The sequence below is a fragment of the Chlorocebus sabaeus genome, chromosome 22 (genome assembly GCF_047675955.1).
Source record: "Chlorocebus sabaeus isolate Y175 chromosome 22, mChlSab1.0.hap1, whole genome shotgun sequence".
NCBI classification, from domain to species: domain Eukaryota; kingdom Metazoa; phylum Chordata; class Mammalia; order Primates; family Cercopithecidae; genus Chlorocebus; species Chlorocebus sabaeus.
This window is the reverse complement of record NC_132925.1, coordinates 38,875,372-38,903,086: the sequence shown is the minus strand read 5'-3', so window position 1 is coordinate 38,903,086 and position 27,715 is coordinate 38,875,372. Positions and strand designations below refer to the sequence as shown.

At 42.9% G+C, this 27,715-nt stretch overlaps 1 protein-coding gene across 3 annotated transcripts in view; it reads left to right on the top strand.

The window, feature by feature from the left end:
* B4GALT4 (beta-1,4-galactosyltransferase 4) overlaps positions 1 to 21,917 on the top strand; it is a 29,364-nt gene extending 7,447 nt beyond the window's left edge. For all 3 annotated transcript variants that reach the window (XM_007985716.3, XM_038003361.2, XM_038003362.2), the window contains 6 exons: positions 3,478 to 3,875; positions 6,690 to 6,922; positions 9,452 to 9,639; positions 14,903 to 15,025; positions 17,293 to 17,397; positions 20,981 to 21,917. In XM_007985716.3, coding sequence (XP_007983907.2) covers positions 3,623 to 3,875; positions 6,690 to 6,922; positions 9,452 to 9,639; positions 14,903 to 15,025; positions 17,293 to 17,397; positions 20,981 to 21,113 — 1,035 coding nt within the window. In that variant the 5' untranslated portion in view covers positions 3,478 to 3,622 and the 3' untranslated portion in view covers positions 21,114 to 21,917. The remainder of the gene's footprint in view (positions 1 to 3,477; positions 3,876 to 6,689; positions 6,923 to 9,451; positions 9,640 to 14,902; positions 15,026 to 17,292; positions 17,398 to 20,980) is intronic.
* The last annotated feature ends 5,798 nt before the right edge of the window (positions 21,918 to 27,715 follow it).

Below are 27,715 nucleotides of genomic sequence, written 5' to 3'. Positions count from 1 at the left end.
TTTTTGTATTTTTAGTAGAGATGGGGTTTCACCATATTAGCCAGGATGGTCTCGATCTCCTGACCTCGCGATCCGCCTATCTCGGCCTCCCAAAGTGCTGGGATTACAGGCGTGAGCCACCGCGCCCGGCCAGGCTCCTTGCTTTTAGAATAAATGTCTTACCTTTGAACAGAGTCCATAAGCTACAGTTGAGCAATATTAGTTTATGAATATTCACAGCTATTTAGTTCTTGGGTAGGTGTTTCTGTTTTTGTTTTTTTAAATAACAGTCATCCCTCAGTATGTGGAAGGGATTGGCTTCAGGACCCTTGCATCTACCCACATTCATGCGTGCTCAAGTACTGTAGTGAGCCCTGAGGAACCCACATATTGGAAAAGTTGGCCCTCTGTATACACAGGTTTTGCATCCCGGGAATATTATATATTTGGTCCGCATTTGTTTGAAAAATATCTGAGTGTAAGTGGAGCCGTGCAGTTCAGACCCGTGTTGTTCAAGGTTCAGCTGTATTTTTTAGGACAGTTTTAGATTCTCAACAAAACTGAGCAGAAAGTACAGATATTTCCCATGTATCCCCTGCCTTGTGTAGGTTTTTAAATCTCTTACCCATCTGTAGAATGAGGGAGGTCGATGTGTGTTCTTTAAGATCTTTTCTGATTTCAACACTGCAGTAATTTTAGGGTCATAACCTCCTTCCACTCTGCGATTCTTTCTTCCAGGGGACTCTCCCTCTGAAAATAGTTCTTAGAAAAGCAATGCTTCCAGGGCTGGGTGCAATGGCTCATGCCTGTAATCCCAGCACTTTGGGAGGCCAAGGTAGATGGATCACTTGAGGCCAGGAGTTCAAGACCAGCCTGGTCAACATGGTGAAACCTCAGCTCTACTAAAAATACAAAAATTAGCCAGGCATAGTGGTGCACACCTGTAATCCCAGCTGCTTGGGAGGCTGAGGCACTAGAATTGCTTGAACCCAGGAGGTGGAGGTTGCAGTGAGCTGGGATTGCGCCTCGGCACTCCAGCCTGGGCAACAGAGAAAAAATAAAAATAAAAATAAAAAATAAAGAAAAGCAATGTTCCCAGTCTGAATTTTCTAAGATTGAGATCTTTATTTTAAAAATTGCCAATCGTAGCATTTAAGCCTCCTACAATTAAGTCTGCAAGAAGTTGTCTGATTGGCCTCAGGAACCTGATGACTTACTGTTAGCAGGTGGGAAAAGAATAGACCTCTAGGAAGGCATTTGAACAGACAGGCCCTAGGAAAGGGAAGGTAGATGTGGGAGAGAGAGAGAAGGCCCCCAAGGGAACCTGAATATTCAAGGGTTTGTGTTGGGACGACCCAGGCACCAAGGGGAGAAAAGAGGAAATATCCATGTGAAAGATGTGGAGCTGAGCACCTGGGCTGAGAGTGCATGCTACCACTTACTAGTTGTGTGGGCTTTGGCAAGGTACTTAAATCTGTCCAAACCTTCCTTTCCTTTTCTTACCTGTAAGATGAGGAGACTAGTAATTCTTACATCATATGGTTAAATGAGAATTAAATAGGTTAATACAAGTGATTTTACCCCACTGCATGGCACAGAGTAAATGCACACATAAATTGCCCTTTTGTATTAGTTGTTACTGCCTTCAGCATTGACTTCCTGTGATACCGTCACAGGACCCTGAACACAGGCCATACTGTTTAATTGCTTCCTGGGTCAAACATTCCCCAAGAACCTAACCTCCCATTTTATCTATAGCATTGTGTTTAGAGAGAAATAGTTTCTAAGTTTCCTTCAAACTAACCTGAAACTAAATTTTTGGAATTGTATCCTTTAGTAAGTGTGACACTATCTTGAGAGTTTCTGAGGTGGTGGTTGTTTTTTACAGTTACTTACGGCCTCTGTATTCACCATTAAAAAAATTCACTTTGTTTTCATTGTAAGAGTATCTAAAATGATATATGTAAAACATATGTAAATATGACAATATGTGATATACAAAAATATGTATGATAATATAAAAACTATATTATTAAAAATTCTAAAAAGAAAAGAGAAAAAAACCACCCCTAGCTAATCCCATTCTCCTAATATAATTATTATTAGCTTTTAAGTATATTTCTTTCTAGACTTTCCTTAATTGTATGTCTTTAGTTCATAGCACATATATAGGGTTTATTTTTTGTTTTTCTTTTTGTCATTTAAGATTTAATCATAAGTGTTTCCATGTGATTATTTAGCATAGAAAATATTTTGGTCTCCATTTTATTTGTTTAATTGAGAATATGTTTGTCTATGGAGATTATGCCTTAGCTCTAGCATTTTCTGTGTTCTTCTGAGAACATGTTTAGAATTTGAGGAGAGACGTGATTTGTCCACACAGAGAGGATATAGCGGATGTTGCTGGCGGCAACCCAGGGATCCTTGTCAGGTAGCCTTTACCACTTTAGTGTATTTTCTGTGGTCCAGGGTGGGCCCTCAGCTTGGTGATCTTAAAAACATGATTTTTGTCAATAATTAAGGGCATAGCCCCCTCTTTGAGGTGAATTCATATTATCCCATCTCATGCTGCTGAAGTATGAAGTCAGAGTGGCGATTTGTCAGCTGACAGTGAGAAATACAGTACAGAAAGTGGTGTTTCAGTGTGTCTGCTTGTTGGCCAAGGTGGGATAACACTTTATATATTAATAAATTAAGTCATCTAAGCCCCACAATAACTTTTCTAGGTAGATACTATTTTTATCCCCATTTTACAGATAAGGAAACTGAGGCTTGATTAAATGACTGGCCCAAGGTTATGTAGCTGTTATGTAGTAGAACTATAGTTTCTGTTTAAGTCCAGACTCCTGATCTTAAACACTATGCTGTAGTTTTGTTATTCTTACAGATAGATTGTTGACCTCCTGTTGGGGATTCTCTATGTTTCTTGACAGACTTCTTTCTGGCCCCCATTGCAATGTGCCCTGTGCCAGTGCCTCTTTGAGAGTATAGCATTCATTCCCTGTTATAGAGGACCATGTTTTTCTGGCTCTCACAAGGAAGAAGGACTTTTCCTTTTTCATTTTCTCTTTGGGTCAAAATGTGCTTCTGTAACAAGGCTTCACATTTTTAAAATCCTCCCTTAAAACTGTGCCAGGAAGGGGCAGCTGAGGCAGAGAACCATTAGGGCTGTGTCTTAGGCTGTGCCCAGCTCAGGTCTTAGGGCGTTTGCAGTCTCCCTTGTCTCCTTTGCCTATTTGTTCTGTCCAACATCTGGAAATGGCTTCCCTTCTGGGGTGACAGGCAGCCTGACCGATAACCTAGAGAGTGCTCCTGTGATGTATTGATGCTTAGAACTTCTAAACCTCTGGTTTTCGGATCTCTAAACCCTAAGTGGGAGACTTACCATTGTGGTTAGTCAAGGTCTATCAGGGATGGGTTTTCAGTTTGTGCTGGAGTGAATCATTTCAGGATAGCATTTCCATTTGAAACAACGTGTCTTTTGTTATTGTGTTTTAGATTGTTGGAGCAGAACTACTGAGCAAAAGCAGGCATTGTATCCTCAGTTGTCATCAAGTTCGCAATCAGATTGGAAAAGTTCAACTTGAAGCTTTTTTGCCTGCAGTGAAGCAGAGAGATACATATTATTCACGTAATAAAAAACATGGGCTTCAACCTGACTTCCCACCTTTCCTACAAATTACGATTACTGTTGCTTCTGACTTTGTGCCTGACGGTGGTTGGGTGGGCCACCAGTAACTACTTCGTGGGTGCCATTCAAGAGATTCCTAAAGCAAAGGAGCTTGTGGCTAATTTCCATAAGGCCCTCATTTTGGGGAAGGGAAAAACTCTGACTAATGAAGCATCCACGAAGAAAGCAGAACTTGACAACTGCCCTTCTGTATCTCCTTACCTCAGTAAGTGTTCTCTTTTTCCTTTGATTAAGTAGTATGCATTTTTTTTTTATTTAAAAATAACAGGTACTTGCTTGTATCAAAACATCTCATGTACCCCATAAATATATATATCTCCTGTGTCACAAAAACTGTCAATTCAAATAAAATAACTATGACATGTACAAGAAAGTACAAAACTCAGAAGTGTACCGCTTGGTTAAGTTTCAGAAAATGAACATACTTGTCTAACTGGCATGTAAATTAAGAAATGGAATCTTGCTGGAACCATAGGAATTCCCATGCTTCTTTCAGTCACCACTCTGGCTTCAAGATTCTAACTCTACACATTAGATTTTTCCTATTTTTGAACTTTACAAATTAGAAGCATACGTTATGTACTCTTTTGTGTTTGGCTTCTGTTGCTCAACATTATTTTTGTGAGACCTATTCTTATGGTTTCGTGGGGCTATGGTTTGTCCATTTTCATTGATGTATAGTATTCCGTCATAGGAACAGACCCACTTTTATTATCCAGCCACAAAAGTCTCAGCAGCACACATTTATAGGGTCCATTGATCTAGGCTGGTGGCTCTGCCCCATGTGCCTCCTGTTCTCCTGCTGAAACTAGTGGGCTAGCCTGGGTATGTTCTCCTTATGGCATCGGCAGAGCACCAGAGCATGGGAGGAGAAATGCAAACACATTCAAGCTTCACTGGGGTCACATCTGTTGTATTCCTTTGGCCAAAACTATGGAGTCAAGGGACAGACTGGGTAAGTTTTTCAATATGGTCTTTAGTAGTTTATTTCTTAAATATGTTGTATATTTTGGTTCATCTTTTATGTCTTGCCTCTCAACTTACATTAAACAGTAAATTAGTCTTAAGATCAGGGTGCCAGCATGGTCAGTTTCTTGGTGAGGGCCCTCTTACTGGATATTGTCCTCACATGCCTTTCCTTGGTGTATGTGTGCACACACGTACATGCAGGGGGAAAGGGAAAGAGGGAGGGAGAGAGAAAGACAGAGATAGATAGATCCCATGCCTCTTGCTCTTTTTATAAGGGCTTTAATCCCACATGGCAGCTCCACCCTTATGATGATCTCATCTAAACCTAGTTACTTTGCAGAGGCCCCACAGTGGAGATTAGGGATTCAACATAGGAATTTTTGGGGACACAAACATTCAGTCTGTGCACCCCTTTCCTAGTTGAGTCACAATCCTGTATCGTATTCATACTGGCGTGCTGCTTCTCTTTACTCACGGAAGAGCCAAAGTGTTATTCCTTTGTGTGTTCCGTCACAGATAGTACAAGTTGAGATGTAAAAATGAGTCAGTGAAATGCAAATATGGCTGATTATTCCCCTTGCTTAAAATGCTCACAGTATATTTAAATAGTAAACTCATTCATAAAGAATAGAGGGCAGTGATGCATTACTGGGCAAGTACTGGACTAAAGTTGATGTGGTTGGTGATGACTTAAAATGGGCCATTAGTGACCCAAGGAGGGGCAGATCTTGAGAAGATGTTGGAGTAGGGGGAGTGATAGGGAGACTGATAGAGGGTAAATGGAAGCAGATACTAGGTTAGGGCATGTAAAAAGTTATGACAATGAGAAGGTAAGTCGGGGGACTAGTTTATATTAGACCTGTTGCATGAGGCTCTTTGAGGGTGCAAGAACAGAGACACGGTCAGGTTAATGATGGGAATTGTGAACAGGCCACACAGGAGACCATCTCAACAGCTACCCCATTTTCTCTGGTAGCTCGAGAGCCCAGCATCAGCTGTAGTAGTTGTCATCTGTGTAACTCCATTCCTTACTCTTTGTTTTTAGGGCATTACTGACTGCTGTGTCTTGCATGCAGACCCTTCAGGAAGGCTCTCGTAGGCCAATTATTGTCTTTGGGTGGCTTGAAGAAGTTGCTTACCTTGCCTGCTATTGGGCAGAGCCCCAAGGTGCCATTAGACACATGAGCCTGGTGTAAGCAGCCATGACCAGGTTAGGGGATGGTTACATGGAACAAGGCATAGAGGCTTATCCACAGGAAGGGCCTATGACTGCTTTACTCAGAAGGGGATGGCTCAATTTGCAAGCATCTTGAGATTTGACAGCCTGACCAGTATACGTGGAATTTAGAAAAAAACAACAGCCACAAAAAACCTGAGCTGTTTCCTCCTGTGGATGGCTTTGGGCTTCGTCTGTGTGGATTGCTTCCAGACACTGAGCAAATGCTGTGCTGGATTGGAAACGTCTGTTGTGGTGGCAAAATGGGAGAGTTGTTGCAGTGCCACACATACCTGTTACAGCTGGGTTAGGGAGGGAGGCTGGTTTCTACTTCTTTTTAGTGCTTTGCTTACAGGGAGCCAGGGTAGTTCCAGAGTTTAGGGAAGGGGGAGGAAGAGTGTCTTGTCCAGGAGCTTGATTCTGTGGAATGCTATTGACATTTAAGAGATTTTCCCATCCTCCTGGAATTTGGAGAAGGAAAAGAGGATAGACCAAAGTTGAAGTTACTCTGTCTAGCCCTGACCTTTGCTCTTACCAGGATTCACCAGGATATTCCTTCTTACAGATGGATCGTAGAGCAAGTTGATTACCAGCCACAAGGAAGTGCTTATATTATATATCCGCCACTTGCTTTTGCAGCCAGTAACCTTAGTGACATGATGCTCTGGCTATCATCATGACTAAATGAGCCTTTAAAGTAATCATAATAAAAGCTGACATTTGTAGCGCTCACTGTGAACTGGTCAGTGTTCTTTCTATGCATATTAGCTCATGTAAACCTCAACACTTTTTGAAGTAGCTACTGTTATTGTCTGTGTTCTATGTTCATTGTAGGAGGCCAGAGCAAGCTCATTTTCAAACCAGATCTCACTTTGGAAGAGGTACAGGCAGAAAATCCCAAGGTGTCCAGAGGCCGGTATTGCCCTGAGGAATGTAAAGCTTTACAGAGGGTCGCCATCCTCATTCCCCACCGGAACAGAGAGAAACACCTGATGTACCTGCTGGAACATCTGCATCCCTTCCTGCAGAGGCAGCAGCTGGATTATGGCATTTACGTCATCCATCAGGTGAGCGTGGGGGCAGACCAGAGCCTGCCCTGGACCCTCCTCTCTCTGCCAGACTTGGCCATGTGACTCTTTGTCTATGTTGGGTAAAAGGAACATCAGACTATCATCAAAAAAGAGTTCTCTTACCTCATTTATCCTTCAAAGGAGTAGAGGAAATTATTGTCTCAGAGTGTGGAGTTATGGGTTCAAGTTCTGGGAAATTTTACTGCCCCTGAAGGAACCTCTGGAGGAAGCCTGTTTTGTGAACCCTTCCATGTTAGCCAATGACTGCCTTCAGATTTTCCCGGAGGCTTCCTGGCCCCTTCTGTTTCTTTCTGTGCGTGATGTGCACTACATGATGAGATTCTGGAATTGTCTTGTCATTATCGACCATAGCTACTCAATGGGGGATCTAGACAAAGGATTTGAAAGAATATTCTGTATCAGTAGCTATGGCTGCCACCACATTTCTGCCCTGAACTTTGCCACTATTTATTATGTGAAACATATTATGTTTGATTTTCACTTTCTGGGTTCACTTATTTGGCTTCCAGAAGCATGATTTGGTAGGAGCACAGCATAATCATCGGCTGCTTTTGAAGAGCTTACCTCTGAGGTCAGTGGAGTGGGTGATTAAAGATACCTCTATTTGGCATTAAAGTTTATTGAAAAAAACTAAGACATCAGTTTAAACATCAGTGCCTAAACTTTTCACAATTATCCTTGGCCATCCAAATAATTCCCCCTCAACTTCTTACAAATTCTAAGAATGTCAGCAAAATCATGACTACTGTTAGAACTGGTAATATTTCTTTTAGGTGAAACTTTGGACAACTCAGAGGACCAGCTCTTCAGTATAGACTTGGTGATAAACTGGGGCTCTTAAAAATCAGTGTGCTTATATAGCACATCTATGTCTGTTATTTTAGTACTTGGAACAGAATGTTACTATTATATTGTTTTATAGCTATTTTTGTTTTTAAGGTTGTTGGTCATAGGTATGATTTATTTGATTCTGAGTTTTTGCTCAGGACAGTAACCCACAAGGTATAGTACTATTTTTATGAATTGAAAAACGTGTCTGCTTTGGGCCCAGCCCAGTGGCTCATGCCTGTAATCTCAGCACTTTGGGAGGCTGAGGTGGGTGGATCACTTGAGGTTAGGAGTTCGAGACCAGTCTGGCCAGCATGGTGAAACCCTGTCTCTTCTAAAAATATGAAAAAAAAAAATTAGCTGAGTGTGGTGGCACATACCTGTAGTCCCAGCTACCCGGGGAGGCTGAGGCAGGAGAATCACTTGAACCGAGGAGGTGAAGGCTGCAGTGAGCTAAGATCGTACCACTGCACTCCAGCCTGGGCAACAGAGCAAGATTCCATCTCAAATTAAAAATGAAAGAGAAGGAGAAAAATATGTCTGCTTTGTGTTATTCTTATCAGGAAAACATTGTGGTAACTTCTGAGAAATACTTGTACTTTTATGATAAACCATTTAACTGGAATTCATTCTGATGGAATTTGAACGAAGCAGCCATGAAAATATTATTTAATTTTTTTATTACAGCTTCAATCATATCACAGGTCAAACTGTGTTCTTTTATTACCCAGTGACAAATCTCTCTCCATAAGGCCACTGGGAGGATTAGCCTCTACCAGTAGCATTATAACAGGATTCTCTTACAGGGATTTCTAAGAAACTTTAAAGTAGCTTAGAAATGTTAGCAATAACCTTCTCTTTTTATAGGTTGAGATTTCTTGATCCTTTCTGGCAGGCTGTTAACTAAGTCTCTTAGAAGCTTAGTGTAAATTCATAACAGAGGGTAAGATTGGGATTACCTGGGGTTGAACTGTGAATCACTAATACTAATTGACATGACTAGTATAGAAGAAAGGTTTTGTAATTTTATACAGAATACATAAAGGTATTTGTAAAATTTTAAGTGAAAATTATTTTTGTTAACTGTGGTAAGAATACTTAACATGAGATCTGTACTCTTAATACATTTTAAGTGTAAAATACATTATTATTGATTATTTGAGTTATTTGTATTTTAAAACTGCATTTAAAAAATTGTAAATTGTGGTAAAACACACAATGTAAAATTTACCATCTTAACCTTTTTTTTTAGCTTTTATTTATTTTTACTGTCTTAACCATTATTGAGTGTACAGTTTAGTAATGTTAAGAATATTCACATGCAATGTATCTATGCATAATTATGCAATATATTAGTTGCATAAATATATGCAGTGTATTTATGAAATCAATCTCCAGAACTTAATCTTGCAAAACTGGAACTTTCTATCATTACACAACAGCTCTTCAGATTTCAAGGAATGTTTCTAAGTTCTGGAATATAAGTATGTGTGAAGCACAAAGAAAAAATCAAATGGTCTTTTATTGCCATTGCATCTTCTCTGTCAGATCTTTATGTCACAAGTATAGTCTTGTGCGTTAACAAGAATAATACCACCTCCTAAATCCTAACTAAGAGGGGAACAATATGAAACTTTATCTCAGGAGCTTTTCAAGTTTTAATTTTCATATCTTTAGGCTGAAGGTAAAAAGTTTAATCGAGCCAAACTCTTGAATGTGGGCTATCTAGAAGCTCTCAAGGAAGAAAATTGGGACTGCTTTATATTCCATGACGTGGACCTGGTACCTGAGAATGACTTTAACCTTTACAAGTGTGAGGAGCATCCCAAGCATCTGGTGGTTGGCAGGAACAGCACTGGGTACAGGTAAGGTGGTCTGCTGAGGGTGGCTTAGGTCGAGAAGCTCAACTATTGTGATCAAGACTGGGTGGAACAAGCATCCAGAGTGTCTTAAGAAAATGAGAAATAGGAAAAATGTTCCATGATATATACATCGCTTAAGGTGCGAAACAGAAGTGAGAGAATGTAATGAGGAAAAAACCCTACAACAACTTCGGCAGAGGATCACAAAGACAAGGGAAAGCGTTGGAGAGAAATATCCGAGCATTGCAGGTGGTGGCCAGCCTCACCCACAGCACCCCTGTCGGGGACTTCTGCAAGCTTTTCCACACTGACTGGAATGCAAGTAACTTATTTGTCTATTCCTGACTCCCCCTCTAGGAGGCAACAGGCTGGTGTGCCTTAGTGAGACCGCTGTTGAGATACCACTTTCCAGACTGTGGCCTCTTTCTAGAGCGTGGGGAGGGCATATCCTCTGAGTAGTCTTCTCAGGAGCCCGGACACCCAGGACAAGTCCATTTCTGTCAAAGCCACTGTGAGAAGCGCCAGATGCCATCATCTGTGTCTTCATTCCCCATCCCCTCCACCTCTAAGAAGGGCGTAGCTGCTTTTCAGCCTTATTTGATTACACCACCTCCTATTCAAGCACAACCATGGGGAAATAGTGACCCAGAATGTTTCTCTGCAAATGAAACATTATATTCCCTCATTTGTGTGCGCACTTACCTGTCAGCTTTCCCCAAGCCCTGCCGTTCATGGGTGCTCATGTCTGTGGTGCTGACTGTGCTGGAGGCCATGCGACCACTTTGAATAAGGCAGAGCACCTGCCCTCACAGGGCTCCCTGTTGAGTGTCAGTGTGGGGAGGACAGGTAGCTACAGTGGAGTTGTGTTAATTTTGCATTTCTGCAAATAAAATTATAAGCACTTGATGAGGAGAGAGAGGGACAAATGAAGAGAGGAAGAGGAAGGCAGAAGGAGAGAGGGAACTGTGAAACTATCAGATGGTGCTGGAGATTCCACCAGTATATACTCAACGTGAGTGTGAAGCGGAAAGTGAGTCTCTTGATACCTCATTTGTTCTGGGCTTCCATGTTGCTCCCTCACATTGGGCAGTTAAAGAGAATTCTTAAGTGACATTGATGTGACTGTTGCCTCAGGTACTGACTTTAAACCCAAGCCCTGTGTAAGCTGCAGGACATAAACACCTACAACAAACTATGGTGGGTGAGGGCACAGTGCCTTTAAGAAACACCTTGAAGGGAAGGGTTTAAAGCTGTTCCCCAGGTAAGGTTGTACCTTAATCTTGTGGAATCAACAAGAGCTGCTCAGCAGAGTTCCAAGACACGCCAGAGAGCACGGTACAGTTTTGGGGGAAATGCAAGTAGTTCACTGGTACTCTAGAAGGAATGTCTGCGAGGAGAGGCAAGAACTGAGGCTAGGCAGGGGCCAGATGACGCAGGCCTTGTTTACTCTGATAGAGTTCGAATTTGCTGTGACGGGGCTGGGGAGCTGTTGACACATGTTACAGCTGGGGAAGGATGGGAGAAAGCTTGGTTCAGCTGATTTTGAATGTATTGGATGAAGCAAGGGAAGAGGGGAAAACTGAGGGGAGAGATGCTACATGTCTGAGTTAGGGTGAGGGCTGTGGATCCAGAGGGCAAGAAGAGAATCCCACGATTTTTCTCTTTGGGGAAACTTGATCTTTGGATCTAATCTTATTATCTAGGGGTTTTGTTTTCTGGTTTCTTTGAGTCACTTCTGCATTGAGGAAAACAGTGCATCATGGCTGGGCAACTTGGTTTTTTCAGAAGCATGTCACTATCTGTTCACTTTTTCCGTAGTAAGATGTCACTATTTACAACACAGAACACCTTAGACACTTGCCATTGATGATAATCTTAAACTTCTCATTGCCCAGATTTTTTTAAACACCTGGTTGCACCATTCATTTCTAAGCAATAACAGGGGATTGCTTAAGGACAGGTTTTTTTTTGCTGGGATTCTAGATTTTATCTTTCTATTAAGCCGAACCATAAGAAGGCTGAGCTCTTGGACATTCCTGCCAGGAATTGATTTTCACTCATGCTTTGGTGTCGCAGTCGTGGATTTCATCAGATGCTGCTCACTCTGAGAAACAGCGCATGGATGACTCTTGCTGTTTCTAACTTGCCATTCTAACTGGCCAGATGTTTCTTTTATAACTAGGTATCAGAAAGCCTTTGTTGAGTAACTGACAGGTTTTCTTAATATGATTCAGGTAATTGAATGTTTTGATTGAGAGACTCTGAGCCAAATCCATGGCCCTCTTTTAGAAATTGAAAAGAATCTTATTTGCAGATCAGAGTTCTAATGTATTTCCCATCTTAATTTTCTGTTCTGATTTAAATGTTTCCAGAGTCCTGGTTTATCATTTATGATTTTCTCTGTTTTGTATGTATCATGTAAGCAGCCTCATCTTTTGTGGCTGGAGAGAGGTATGTATAAGTAATGTAGGCAGCAGTTGCCCTCCTCCTGGACTACTTGCTCTAAGCAAAGTCGCTGTGGCAGGCAAGTTCATTTCCAGGCAGCTGGGTGTCTGCCCGGTGCTGGCAACTGTGTGCCCCCATGCCACAGAGCTTAAGTCAGCACATGCCTCATCACTGTCACACCAGCCCCATGAGTACAAGTGCAGAAAAGGTTTTCTCCTTACACACATGCAGAGTGAAGAAGTTAAAGTAAGTTGCCCCAAGTGTCTCAGACTCTGATGAAGCCAGAAACAAATCTTGTTTCTCACTGGCTGTGGGGTCAGTGATGAAGCTGTGGACCAGCTGGTGGCAAATTTTACTGGCAAGAACTCCTTTGTTACCTGCCTCCTTCCTACAAGGAAGTCTATTGTTATTTTATGACTATGTTTTCCCCACCCTTGGGCGTTACAGCACTTTAAAAAATAAATAAAACGGTTCCAGGGCCAATTAAATATTTATGCTTTTACAGGTAAGAAGAAAATCCAAAAGCAAAGATCAATAAACACAGAGATTGTTGCCATCTGACAGGCACCTGATAAACAGTTCTTTTTTTTTTTTTTTTTTTTTTTGAGACAGAGTCTCACTCTGTCACCCAGGCTGGAGTGCAATGGCACGATCTCAGCTCATTGGAACCTCCACCTCCCGGGTTCAAGCAATTCTTCTGCCTCAGCCTCCCGAGTAGCTGGTACTATAGGCATGTGCCACCATGCTCAGCTAATAATTTGTATTTTTAGTGGAGACAGGGTTTTGCGACGTTAGCCAGGATGGTCTCGATCTCCTGACCTCTTGATCCACCCGCTTCAGCCTCCCACAGTGCTGAGATTACAGGCGTGGAGAAACAATTCTTTAACCCTTCTTGCTGACTTGCCTTCTTCTGTCCCTCCCCACTCCAGCTCACCCCTCTCCAAGTGGTCCTCGGGCAGCCTGTGCCTTTCTGCCTCCTGTGCTTTGCCTCACAGAGTTATGGTCAGCAGGAAATCCCCCATTTTTCTGCCTATTTGAATCCTTCCAGGTGCTCTCCTCCAGATGTAGTGACACCTCTCTCCTCAGAACCCTGATGATGTTCACCTCTCTTGTTAGGTTATAAACTCTGAGGGCAGGGCTTCCACATTCCCGTGTTTAGCCAGCTGTCTGTGGATATTGGTTGTGATAAGCTACCACATCATCGCCCTGGTTCTCATGCTGATTGCTTGTTGGTATCAGCAGGTTATGCCTGCGTTATCACCATGTCCTGTTCAGGCAGCTAAGAATCCCTCCCCTCTATAAAATGCACTCTGATAACCATGGTAATGAGACACTCCTAGTAGATGTCTTGGTCAGTGATATTTACCTTCTAAGCACTTTATTTTCCTTTTCTTTTTTTTTTTTTTTTTTAATTATAGGCTGCAAAAGTACAGTTTCCCAGAATTTTAAGTTGGGGGCATATAAGTAAATCTGTTTCTCTTATGGGTTAAACAGAGTCCCCAGTCTTTTCTCAGAACATAGAAAGAAACAACTGAACTACAGATTAGCTTTTGGGATGCCACTTGTTCAATGGCCAGTGTCTACATGTTTATTGATCTTTCTTTTTGGTTTTTCTTTTTATCTAGAAAATCATAAATATTTTATCGGTCCTGGAACAGTTTGACCTGAAGTTAAAGTTAAAAATTCTCCAGATATTCACATCTTTTTATTTAGTAACATCCAAGTTGTTAAGCTACCTTAACTTGCATTTCTGGATTGTTGAAATGTTATATTTAAGGAATACCTTTATTTCTGAGATTTACAAATTCGTTCACTGATGATAAGAGTCCTGTATAACTGGGAGGCTGGGAGGTGCTCTCTTACTTTTACCTCCTGATCTTTCTCCTCTTGCCTCTTTTCTTTTCGGGATTCCTAGGGTTCCACAGAGCTGAGCCCCTTGGGTCTACCCTTGGTACTCCTCTCACCAACTAGATTGTTGGAGATTTCTCAACCTGTGCCTTCAGGTACTACATGATAACAGCTTATCTCCAAAACCATATCTGTAGTCACCCCTCTCTTGTGACCTTGGACCCTGTATCCTTTTGCCTACTGGCAAAGCCCCAGGTGTATCTAAAATTCAGCTTATCTGAAGCATGATTCACTGTCCTTCCTCTCAAAACCTAGTTCTTGTTCTGTACAGCCTATTTTCATGAAAAGCACTACCTAGACTCTATCTGGTTGACAGGCCAGAATCTTCAGGGGGGTTGACATATGTTGGGTTATCCAGGGAACAGACTCGGAGCTGGAGATGCATGCTGAGAAGTGGAGATTTGCAAACAGAGTGCGTGCATGCAGTGTGTGTGCAGGAGCTGTCTCCTGCCTTCAACCCTCCCTTGCAAAAGTGAAAGTGAAAAAAAAAGGTATATTCATCATGACACACATTCATGCAGAACCCGGATGCAGCCTCAGAATCCTTCTTAACCCAGTGCCCTTGGCAACTGTTACCATTCCTTGGATAGGCACATGAGATGAATTCTGTTCTCAATATCTGACGGTGCGGTTCACATTGACAGGTATCTCTGTAGGCCTCTACACACAAACACCACCACTAATAGCCGGGTGGCACCTTGCTCAGTGAGCAGAGGTGAACGTTTGTCTAGATAGAGGGAAAGAGACAAGACAGGGAAGGCCAGGAGCATTGGGAGGTGGGTGTCAAGCAGGAGAAGCAGGGGTGGGTGGCTGGAAGTACATGGTCTCCCAGGTGTTCCTAGAATGCCAGCCCTGAAATCAGAGACTTGTGGTACTAATATTCTTACCATTTCTCTCATCTCTTTTGCTCCAGGTTACGTTACAGTGGATATTTTGGGGGTGTTACTGCCCTAAGCAGAGAGCAGTTTTTCAAGGTGAATGGATTCTCTAACAACTACTGGGGATGGGGAGGCGAAGACGATGACCTCAGACTCAGGTGAACAACAGAGAAAGGTCCCCTTCACGGGGCTCTGCGATCTGGAGATCTGTGGCTCCGGAGACCTGCATTTATATTTATTCCTTTAGATGCCAGTCCAGCAGGTCACTAGGCTGCAGATTTGGGCTTGAAGGGTGCAGGGGGTGGAGGGAAGGCAGGATGGCCCACATCGTTCTGTGCCAGTGGCAGTTTACTCCTGACCTGGGGGCATTTGGGGTCCAGAAGTGTTGGTGGAGGCCTCATGGACTTGTCAGTGGGAAAGACGTACTGAGACACCAGTGAGTGAGAAACCTCAAACTGCAAGATGTCTGCTGAACTGCAGTTTGGAGACTGGGTTGTTAAGAGCCTCATGCTTTCTGTCAGACCTCAGGGGGTCCTCACACACAGTTCCCAGTGTTCCCCCCAGGGAGTGCCAGCAGCCTCTGGCGAGCTGCACATGTTGAAGCAGGCAAAGAGGTCCTCTCCTCAAGCTTTAGACAGCCCTGCACACTGTGGGGACTGCAGGTGGCCTGACCCCAGGCCTGACTCAGTTCTCTTGGACTGCTTTCTGCTCTGAGGGGCTCAAAGGGAATAAGTCTGGCCTCCACCCACAGCTTCTTCCCCTGAACTTGGATTTGGGGGCCAGATAGTTATAGTTATCCCTACCTTGCAGAAATAAGTAAGTATTCAAGAGCTTGGGCTGGTATCTTTAGACTTGTCATCACAAGGCCCTTCTGGGTGTCAGGAGGCTCCCTTTCCTCTTGCTGTTGCCTCTTGAAAAAGAAATTTCTTTTTTTTTTTTTTTTTTTTTTTTTTTTGAGACAGAGTCTCGCTCTGTCACCCAGGCTGGAGTGCAGTGATACGATCTTGACTCACCTCAACCTCCACCTCCTGGGTTCAAGTGATTCTCCAGCCTCAGCCTCCCTAGTAGCTGGGACTACAGGCATGTGCTGCTGTGTCTGGCTAATTTTTTTGTATTTTTAATAAAGGCCAGGTTTCACCATATTGGCCAGGCTGGTCTCAACTCCTGACCTCAAGTGATCTGCCTGCCTTGGCCTCCCAAAGTGTTGGGATTACAGGTGTGAGCCACCATGCCTGGCTGGAAAGGAAATTTCTAACCTGGGGTTCTGAATTATTAGATAGGTGACTGTTAGAAATTTTTTTCTTGCCTCGTGATAAAGAACCCAGGAGCTTCATGCTGGTCTTGTTCCCATGTCTAGCCTGAGAGCCTCTGGAATGTTTCTAGCAGGAGGGAGTGCATTTCCCTGACCAAGGGCTCTACAGAAATGGCTGTAGTGATGGGCAACAGCTCTTCGCAGCCCAGCCCATCAGCAGCCTATGTGGTCATGACTTAGGAACTGGACGGAGGGTTCCTGCTACATTTCAGGACAACAGTAGCAAAGGCTAATGATAAACAATCCCCATTATCTTCCCCAAATCTACTTCACTGGGGTGATTAGTAGAATTTTGCCCTGATCACATATCTTCACTGTCTTCTTTCCTGCTACGCTTCAGCTTCAAAGTAGAGGGGAGCCTCCAATTTTGCTTTAATTTGAAAAGACCGTCATGGCCTTCAGAATGGTTTTTGACTAATATGGTGGATAAACTAAGATGATTTGAATAGGAAAGTTGGTTGAGATTTACTGCTTACTTAATTCGCCTGTGCAACAGGCACTACCCTTCTTTGTACTTATATAATACATATAATACATTACAGAGTACAAGCATGATCCATGCAGATTATATCATTTGAACTTTGAAATCAACTCCCTGTCACCATTGCCATTTTACAGATGAGGGAACTGAGACTTTGGAATAGTGAACTGACTTACTGAGGTTGTAAATAACAGAGTCCAGATTTGAACCTAGGATTGTAGCTTTAAAGCTTGTGACCATAAATGGCCATTCCTTTCTTTGTTAAAAGAAGGCAACTCTAAGTAAATTGGGGATCCTAACAGACTTGATTCTCCTATTCTTCAGGATGTTTTGAAATAACTACTTTATCAGTTTTTTTTTTCTTTTTGAAAATGACTAAGTATAAATTAACGCATCTCCTTTGTACCCCCGTAATAAGTGTTAAATCTCATTCTTTTGTGGGCTTATCACCTGAAGTTCCACCATTATAAGAAATTGGAAATTTTAGAAGTTTCTCTTTTTTTAATACCCCAGTAGTCAAGCTGTTTGTGACACTCTGTGTGTGTGTATAAATTTTCGCAAATGATGCTTTTTATTTGCCTACTGGTAGATGAATAGGATGGACTTAAAAAAAATCTCTATTATTGTTCTAGGGTTGAGCTCCATAGAATGAAAATATCCCGGCCCCTGCCTGAAGTGGGTAAATATACAATGGTCTTCCACACCAGAGACAAAGGCAACGAGGTGAACGCGGAACGGTAAGTCCTGGCTTCACCTGCCTGGCAGGCTGCCTCCCTAGTGTGTTCTGTCAATAAGGACTATGTTGAATTCGATCAGATTTGAGCCAGTTCATTGTGTTAAAAGATTTGTATTAAAGAAATTTTCAGACAGACACAAAAGGAGAGAAAGTGGTGCACTGAACCCTCACGTCTACAGTTCTCAACTCATGGCTTCTCTTCTTTCCCTCAGTGTTTTTCTGACCCCACTGGATTTAGAAACGTGTCACAGATGTCATAGCCTTTCATGTGTAACTGCTTCAGTATCTTAAAATATAAACGGTTTTAAAAAAGGAATCACAATACCATTATCATACCTAGAATAAAATTAACAACATCTCCTTAATGTCATCAAATGTCTAGTCAGTGTTAAAAGCTTTTTTATTTTTAAAACCAGTTGGTCAGATCAGTGTCTAAACAAGGTCCACATGGCATTTGAATGATCTCTTTTAATCTGTAGGTTCCCTCTCCCCTTCTTTATGAGTTCCTTGATATTTATTTGTGGAAGAAGCCAGATTATTTGTCCAATAGAATTCCTTGCATTACGGATTTTTTCAATTGCATCCTGGTAGTATAACTTAATGTGTCCTCCTGACTTCTGTTTTCTCATAAACTGGGTGTATTAGTCAGGGTTCTCTAGAGGGATAGAACTAATAGGATAGATGTATATATGAAGGGGAGTTTATTAAGGAGTATTGACTCACACCATCCCCAGGTGAAGTCCACAATAGGCCTTCTGCAAGCTGAGGAACAAGGAAGCCTGTCCAAGTCCCAAAACCTCAAAAGTAGGGAAGCCGACAGGGCAGCCTTCAGTCTGTGGCCAAAGGCCCGAGAGCCTCTGGCAAACCACTGGTGTAGGTCCAAGAGTCCTAAAGCTGAAGAACTTGGAATCTGATGTTCAGGGGCAGGAAGCCCAGGAGAAAGATGAAGGCCAGAAGACTCAGCTAGTCGGCTTCTCCCACCTTCTTCTGCCTGCTTTATTTTAGCCACACTAGCAGTTGATTAGATGGTGCCCACCCACATGGAGGATAGATCTGCCTCTCCCAGCCCACTGACTCAAGTGTTAATCTCCTTTGGCAACACCCTCACAGGTACACCCAGGAACAATACTTCGTATCCTTCAATCCAGTCAAGTTGACACTCAGTATTAACCGTCATACTGGGATTTCTCTTCATTTCTGGAGACTTGAACAGAATCTGAATACTATTTGTGGGCAAGAATTTTCATCTGTGGTGTTGTGTACTTCCTCCAGTGTCACAGCAGGAGGATGTAATGTCTGGTTGTGTCATTTTGGGATATTAGGATTGATCTGTGAGTTTCGAAATTGGCAGTCTAACCTATGCATTGTGAGATTCCCCATCAGTTTTTTACCTAATGACTTCAGCAGTCGTTGATGCTGGATTTCTAAATGTATTATTTAATTAGGAGTTGCAAAATTGTAATAGTCTAATTCTGTTGTTCCTTCGGCATTTATTAGATTTTTCTACAAAGTACTTTCTCTTTTTGTGTATTTGGGTACTCTGGGGTATAGTTTTTATAGGAAAGGCAAAATAAAGAGAGAGTCAAGCACTGATTAAAATTTTTTCAGACTAATGCTTGGTGTTTCCTAGCATCCTTCAGGATGTAGTTCTTGTACTTTTTGGTACTCATATTGTCTCATCTTTGGCCAATGGGATCTTCTTCAAGCTGGGTCCTGAATCCCAGTAGTCCTCAAGAGCTTCCCTCCCTCTGTTCTGCCGTGACGAGATGTTCTAGGTTCTTCTTGTACTTTTCATGACTTGGGAATTGGCCTATTCACCAAGGAATCCTGGCAGATAAGCCAGTTCTTATAAGGCTTTGATTGAAGAATCTGTATTTCTTTGCTCTGATTTTTCCCCTTAAATTTTCAAACAGTATTAAGGGGCTTTTTGTGCTTTTGTTATAGTCTACATTTTAAAGCAATATTAAAGTGCTTTCAGCCTGATATTAAAGAGTCCTGTTAAAAGTTTATTTTTTTCAAGGCAGGATCTCACTCTGTTTGTTACCCAAGCTGGAGTGCAGTGGCGTGACCATGGTTCACTGCAGCCTCAACCTCCCAGGCTCAAGCAATCCTCCCAGCTCAGCCTCCCAGATAGCTGGGACCACAGGCATGTGTCACCATGCTTGGCTAATTTTTTTTATTTTTTGTAAAGACAGGGTCCCCCTGTGTTGCCAAAGGCTGGTCTCAAACTCCTGGGCTCAAGCAATCCTCCTGCCTCAGCCTCCCAAAGTTCTAGGATTACAGCATGAGCTACCACGCCTGGCCTAAAGTTTATATTTTAAAGCATTATTAAATGACTTTTTGCCCTTTTGATAGAGTCAATCACTCCAACAAAATAGCTATTTCTATTTTCTACATTTTTCTAGTCATTGTCCATAGGTGTGCATTTTTCTTTTATATTAAAAAATTAATTATTGAATAGATACAAGAGTGCTCCTAAATTGTATGCAAAGTGTGAAGATTCTTGATGCCATGAGCACTGCTGGTATCTCCCACCCCCACTCTGAGTGCATGACCTGTGTGGTCCTCCCTAATCCTGTAGTCTCCCCCTTTGCATCTCCCCTATCCACCTACCCAGGTAACACCTCTCTGAATTTTCGTGATAAGTATTTGTGATAATGATAGTTATTTCTGCTGTTTCTTGGTTTTCTTGTTTTCCCATATGTTTATGTCCCTAAACAAAAGATTGCTTAGTTCTGCATGTTTTTCAACTTTATGTAAATGAAATCACACTGCATTTATTCTTCTCTGACTTTATTTAGCTGAACGTGATGCATCTGATCCCCATCCATATTGTCATGGGTAACCAGCATTTATTGTTTTCACTGCTGCGCAAGTAGAACCTATTCAGTTCATTGCCTGCTTGTCTTCCCAGATTCCATGGCTCTGGCCACACTAGTGACTTCTTTAAATGCATCCTGCTCTTTTGCGTGTCTGTGCATCTTGCCCAGGGTGGTCTCTCTGCCTGGAGTGCGCTTTCCTTCACCTTCTTCACTTGTTGAATTTCTCTGTTTTAATAAACATTTAATAACCTTACTGAAATTTCCCTTCTCCCTGATGCCTCGCCAGACTTCCTCATTAGGTTAGGTTGCCCTTCATTCATCCTCACCTACATACATTCCCAAATTTTTGGAGGCTTGTGAAGGCTATGTACCCACGTACAGACACAAACTTTCCTTATAACACAGGAAGATTCAGAGATCCCCTGAAGCTCAGCTGAGGATCAGTTAGCAGTGGATGGCACATATCCTGTTGTATCTGTGTTCCTTGCACATCCTTCTGTCCTGTAGACTGGGGGCTCACTGAGTGCAGTGACCCTTTTCATCATGGGTCCCTGGGTTCTCACATGTAGTCTGACACATGAATACATGGCTATCACGTCTGTCACCTTCAATGGGGAAAACAAACTTTGTGATAGTATGAAACACAACAGGTACAATAATTTACAAAAATATGTTTGCTACATTTCAGGGCAAGGCAAAATGCAGTGGAGACATACATTAAATTCTTGTCTTATCATTCACATTTGTTCTTTTTATCTTTAGGATGAAGCTCTTACACCAAGTGTCACGAGTCTGGAGAACAGATGGGTTGAGTAGTTGTTCTTATAAATTAGTATCCGTGGAACACAATCCTTTGTATGTCAACATCACAGTGGATTTCTGGTCTGGTGCATGATCCTGGATCTTTTGGTGATGTTTGGAAGAACTGATTCTTTGGTTGCAATAATTTTGGCCTAGAGACTTCAAATAGTAGCACGCATTAAGAACCTGTTTCAGCTCATCGTTGGGCTGAATTTTTCCTTTTTGTATTTTCTTAGAGCTCCTGGTGATGTGGAGTATAAAACAGTTGTAATAAGACAGCTTTCTTAGTTGTTTTGATCATGAGGGTTAACTATTGTAATATGGATACTTGAAGGACTTTATATAAAACGATGACTCACAGGATAAAATGAATGCGATTTGAGGACTCTGGTTGAAGGAGATTTATTTAAATTTGAAGTGATATATTATGGGATAAAAGGCCACAGGAAATAAGACTGCTGAATGTCTGAGAGAACCAGAGTTGTTCTTGTCCAGTGTAGAAAGGTACGAAGATACAATACTGTTATTCATTTATCCTGTACAATCGTCCGTGAAGTGGTGGGTCCCAGGTGAGAAGAAGGCCACAAAAGAGGGGAGAAAAGGTGACGAATCAAGATGCAGTGAACTTGGGAATGAAGAGGTAGCAGGAGGGCAGAGTGTCTCCTCCAGAGGCAGCAGCAGCTGAGCTGGTTGCAGCTGCTGATAGCCTGCAGGGGAGGCACCTGCCCAGGTATGCCTTCCAGTGATGCCCACCAGAGGACACATTATCTATTAGTTTTTAGAGTTTTTGTAAAATGATTTTGTACAAGTAGGATATGAATTAGCAGTTTAGAAGTTTACAAATTAACTGATAATCAGTACGTCTATCAAATACCTCTGTAGTAAAATGTGAAAAAGCTTTCAGTGTTCCTTCGTGTTTTTTTAATCTTTGAGGCCTACAGATATATTCATTTCAGTATCCATAATTCTAAAGAGGTTAAAAACAGAACAAATGAAACAAAGCCCTCCACTCCCTCTGTCTCCCATCCTTCTGTCCCTCTCTCTTGTTCGTCTCATGTGTGACTTCCTTGTGGAACCAGCTCCAGTCTTAGGATGGACCCATCTGTTTCTCACTCCCTGGGCACCTCCATGAATGCATTATGCTTATCACGCAAGCCCTGGGGGTTCTCAATCCATGATTATTGTGTGACACCTCAACAGTTAAACTTTAACATGAATGAGTGCCAGCCAGGAAGTTTAAATAATATCTAATCCTTCCCAAGCAGGGAGAGGGAGTAGGAAGGTTTGGTGCTAAGAAAAAACAAGAGTTATCACCACCCAAATGGGGAAGAAGAATTTGAAAGGGCAATACACTTTATAGACATGACAGGTTTCCTAGGGCTGGCTTGGTTTTAGTTTAGCTTTTAACTCAGCACAGGGAGCAAAAGAGCAAAAGTGTTTTTTTTTTTCTTTTCCTTTTTTTTTTTTTTTGGCGACAGGGTCTTGCTCTGTCACCCAGGCTGGAGTGTGGAGGTGCAGTCTCGGCTTCCTGCAGCCTCCACTCCCCAGGCCCAAGTGACAATCCTTCCACCTCAGCCTGCCGAATAGCTGGGACCATAGGTGCTCACCACCACTCTCAGCTATTTTTTTGTGTTTTTAGTAGAGTTAGGGTCTCACCGTGTTGCCCAGGCTTGTCTTGAACTCTAGAGCTCAAAATCAATCTGCCTGGCTAGGGTGCCCAAAGTGCTGGGATTACAGGTGTGAGCCACAGTGCCCGGCCATGGTTTTTCTTTACCTAGCAGAGAAATACTCAGGGTTTTCATGTTTTTTGCTCAAACTTTGTAAAGGAGCTTCATTCTTTGGAGAGTTGCTAATGGGGCTGTAGTGTATTGAGTGAATCTCCCCCTCACTGTCCCTTCTCTTCTCTAGAACCTTTCTCTAGAGCTCTGTCCCAATTTGCTTGACTATGACCATATTAACAGATGGTAATTGAGAGGTTGTAGGTCCCTCCCTCATCATGGTTGGGAAGGGCAATGGAAGAGAATGGTGTGTGCAAGGAATTTGAAGATCTGTATTTGAGAACTCAATTTCTTACTCTGGAAATGGAACATAGCTAGTACCATGCAGAAACTCTCTGTTTTTTTGACATCTGCAATTTTTCAATGTTGGAAACACTGAATGATGCTTTTTACTTTTCTTCAGGTAGTTCTTTCAACCAAGATAATCTAAAAGTCCCTTAAATGACTTGTTATGAAACTTCTTGAGATGGAAGATAGATTTTTAAGACCTTGACACTGCCACTGTGGCACTTTCCCTGCACTGGAGCGTCAAAGACTGGTGACATGGGGCATGAAGCTACCTGCCCATTCACTGCTGCCTCTCTCCATGCTCTTGCCTCTCCGCTGGGCGGGGGTTAGGCTTCAAAGGAACTGGCTTCCTCCAGTTCCCGCCCTATGCATTTTTTCATAGTTGCCACAAAGAGGCCTACCGTTTTAAATATTGTAGAGATAGCTGTGCCTACTATAATTTCTAAGGATTATATGGGGGCAGGCTATTTGGATATCACAACTACCTAACACAAAGAGTGTGTTACTTTGAAGTTTTTATTGATTTTTTTTCCCTCACCTATACTGGCATTCATTTCTATAGCGCTTTACAGTTTGTGATATCTTTATGACACACTTTATTGATGCTGCTGACTTTTTTTTTTTTGAGACAGTCTCTGTCACCGAGGCTGGAGTGCAGTGGCACAATCTCGGCTCACTGTAGCCTCCACCTGCCGGGTTCAAGTGATTCTCCTGCCTCAGCCTCTCGAATAGCTGGGACTACAGGCGTGAGCCACTGTGCCTGGCCGATGCTTCTGACTCTTGAGATAAGAGGGCAGATGAGTAAGTAGAGGTCCCAGCCAGGAGAGTGACTTGCCAGGAGTCTCACCGGCAGCAAATGGCAGAGTCAGAGCCAAACTCAGGCCGTCTGACTTTCAAGACCATTACACCATATTGCCTTCTTCTTGGCTTCTCTTATTCTTTGCAGTAATTTTTGTGAATGTATGTCCTTGTCGGAATTCCTGCAGAGGGTTAGTATGGGCTGGACCCTGAAAAGTGCATTCCTGTTCTCAGCTGCTCTCAGAACTTTGTCCCCAACTCCTTCCCTAGTTTTTCTGCCCTTACCCCCGTCACTTCCACTCAAGCCCCAATGGATAGATTTCCTGGGAGCCCCAAAATGCTCTGTGAATGGACTTGAGTGAGAGAAAAGACATTTTCTCCCAGATTTGAAATTCACTTTCCCCAATCCTATTCATATATGCAGTCCCTACCAAAAACCATTAACACATTCTGCAAGATGAAGCATATTCAGGTACATTTCATAAGTTCCTTTTCACCAATCACATTCTATAACTTAAAAAAAAAACCCCTCTATCCTTAGTGCCTTCCATATTTTACGCTATTTCTACCATCGTTGATTTTTTTGTATATGCGTAACCATCTTATACCTGCTGAGAGGGCATGACCATTCTAAAAATATACACAAGGGAGTGGTTTAGGGGCTCCACCCTTAGGAAGTATACCTGTACAGGTAAAGGCTCCATTGTTCCATTGATAATTTTTAAGATTTAAATAAAATGATCAAACCTTGTGTGCCCATGTGTGGAGTGTGTGTGTGTGTGTGTGTGTGTGTGTGTGAGAGAGAGAGAAAGAGAGAATGCGAGAGAGATGTGGGGGCTTGGAGCAGAGGTTGGTGAAGGGTGGGACATAATAAACTAAGTGCTTGCTGTGTATCAGTTTCCCTGATATAACTTCCTGATTGGCATCTCTTATAGGCTGATGCACACTTTACATATCTTACTGAATCCTCCCAGTCCTGTGGGAGGAGAGACCAGTTTTTCTGAAGCAGGCTTCAAGAAGCTAAGTGACTTGTCAGAGAACTGGGATTTGGAGCCAAGTACTTTGACTCCAAAGTTCATGTTCTTAACCACTTCATGGTGATGGATAAATAAATATACCTACACCAGGGAGGAATAAATAAACCTTATTTCCTTGAGGAAATAAGGATGGGAAAACTAACTTGGAGAGTGTCAATGCCTTTCAGCCAAAACCCCCCAGGAACACATTGCAGATAAATTAATTGGGTTAGAGTTGATCAAAGGGTACAAAATTTCAGTGGAGGAATAAATTCAAGAGCTCTATTTGGAAAAACATTGGGATAGTGACTAGTTGCAATCGTTGCAGTGAGTGAGAACACACCATGGGGGATCCATGAAGCAACTCAGTAGAAGGAAGTTAGAACTATTACAGCATTTGGGCTTTGGTTGGGTCATTTGGGGAGGGTCCAAGAAAGGGTTTGCTCTGTTGGATATTATCAGAAAGCAGGGGCAAGTCTGTGGTTGTGTATTTCAGTAAGTTTTATTTGTTAGGAGGGAGACTAGCAAGAGGATAAAGCTGTAATTGGGAAGACATAGCAGTCACTAATTTTAGCCAAGAAAGCAGGTGTTTGGTTTTTTGTGGGTGGCACAGTGACCTTGTTTTTGTGCATAGACAAAATTATGCAGTGGCCTTGGCTTGCGTCATTTTATCATGGTCTCAGAGTGACACTGTGAGGCTGGTATTCTGTGAGATTGTTTATGTCTAACAGGAGAATAGTTGAGCCTAATTGTGAGTGCCTCACCAGCTTCTGTTGCTCCGTTCTTTTTTCAAGACAGGGTAGAAACTTCTAGAAAGTAGGGCGTGACAGTACCATTTCTCCAAACTCCAGGATTTGGCTATTTGTGTCTTAACAATGTGGAGTGCGGGGGTGTGCTGGGGGAAGGGTTGGTTGGAGAAGGGTATGGGATCTCTGTGTTTCTCGGCAAGGCTGCCTTTCTCTGCAATGTTCCTGGATCCCTTCACAGGATCTGGCCACTTGAGCCTTATAATACAATAGCAAACACAGTAGTCTACAGCTACCCTCCTTTGGGGTTCTTCTTTGATTCGGTCTCGCTTATACAAGCTGAGAAGGAACTGGAAGAGGCATTACAGGAAATACTAGACCCAGAAGGAGAAAGGAAATTGTTCCATCAATAGAAAGGCGAAACCAGCTTAGTTTCTAATTCCTCAACCACAACACAGGTTGTCAGTCAGATTGGTTGGGGTGGGGGTGTGAGATTGAGAGGAGATTAGATTTTCAAGTTCACATGACTAGTATTCCTTTTCTTTATGGGTAGCCAGAAAATATCTGATCTTCTGCTTAAAATAGAAGCAGTTCCTGTTTATTCCAGCTGATGTAGACAAAGAAAAGCTACAAGGCTGACAAGTAGGAGCAGTGGGCTTTCAAACATTAAATGACAAACTGTTTGCCTGCCAGGAGCCTATGGAGCAATCTAGGGAGGGAAATGGCCAGCCAAGAGAGCATGATGACCCGCCTGGTGTTGCAATCAAGTAAAACTTGCACAAATTAGCCTGACACATTTTTGGTGTTAGGTAGTAATTATTCTTTGCCCACCTGATAAGCGGGCCAACTGTTGAAGAAGGAAACTTCACAAGAGAGTTGTGTCTGGGCCTGTCTCATGCTCAGCAAGCTGCCAGGTCCCTAGAGCCAAGCCGCCTGGCTCCCCTTTGCCTCCCTGGTTTGCTGGGGCTGGGGCTGGGGCTAAGCCTGGGCCTGCTTGAGCATTGGCTTGGGGCCACTTCCAGTCCCTGGAGCCAGAAGGAAGAGGGGCAAGGCTGGGCCTCCAGGGAAGGTGGAGGGAGGTGGGAGCAGGAATTAGGTGGAACAGAAACTGTCCTGAGGTCAAAACAGGAGAGCCCTTAGAGGGAAGCGCAGGAGTCCTGAATGGCCGGACTCTGCAGGGTGATCCTCAGACCTCGTTTCTGTCTTAGCTGAAAAGTGTGTCCTCCTCAAGTGTTGGAGCCCCAGGACATAGTGGGTGCCTATGTTTAGGACCTCATTTGGTTTTGGAAGGAGCAGAGCCTACCTCCATTTACAGCAGACTTTGCACCTTCTATTAAGGAGGAGGCTGAGGCTCCAGGAAGGAAGCTACCTGGAGAGGGGGCAGGGGGCAGGGGCTCACTGAAGGCCCTTTCTCTTTTAGTTATTGCTTGGTAAGGAAGTCAGGGGATATGATTGAAGGAGCAGCAGGTGGGCCATCTTGTCCCACAATGGCTCTTTCACGCTGCCACTGCTGTGCTGGATTCCACCAACTAGAGATCAACCTCAGTTATCAAGAAAATGTCATAGAGATTGAGAGAGTGGAGATGAGTTGTCACCCACTCCTTAGTATGAATTGGTTTCCAAAAAGGCCTTCCCCTGACCTAGCGGAGATCCAATCATAAGACGGCAATTTTGCATGTAGAGAGAATCTTGGAGCATGAAGCCCTGCAAGGGAAGGCGGGAGTGGGTTTGGGGCAGGAATTGCTTAGGCAGTGGGGAGATGAGGGCACTGGAAAGCCCAGTGAGTGGTAGAGGCAAAAGGCACCAGAACACACAGGAGAGAGTGTGGGGAGGGAGATGAGAGCACAGCTGTTTCAAAGCTTTGCCCAGAGAAAGCTCCTTCCCTCTCCTCCCGTCTTCTCAAGGACCACAGAGAGAACCTTCTCAGCCAAGCACAGGTGTCATTTATCTCGATATCCCATGATCTTCATTCAGGAGAGACAAGGGGTCAAGGAGAGGAGAGCTGGCTGTGCTGTCAGAACATGGACCTTTGGTTCCCTCTCCTGGGAATCAGGGATTGGGCTCCTGCAC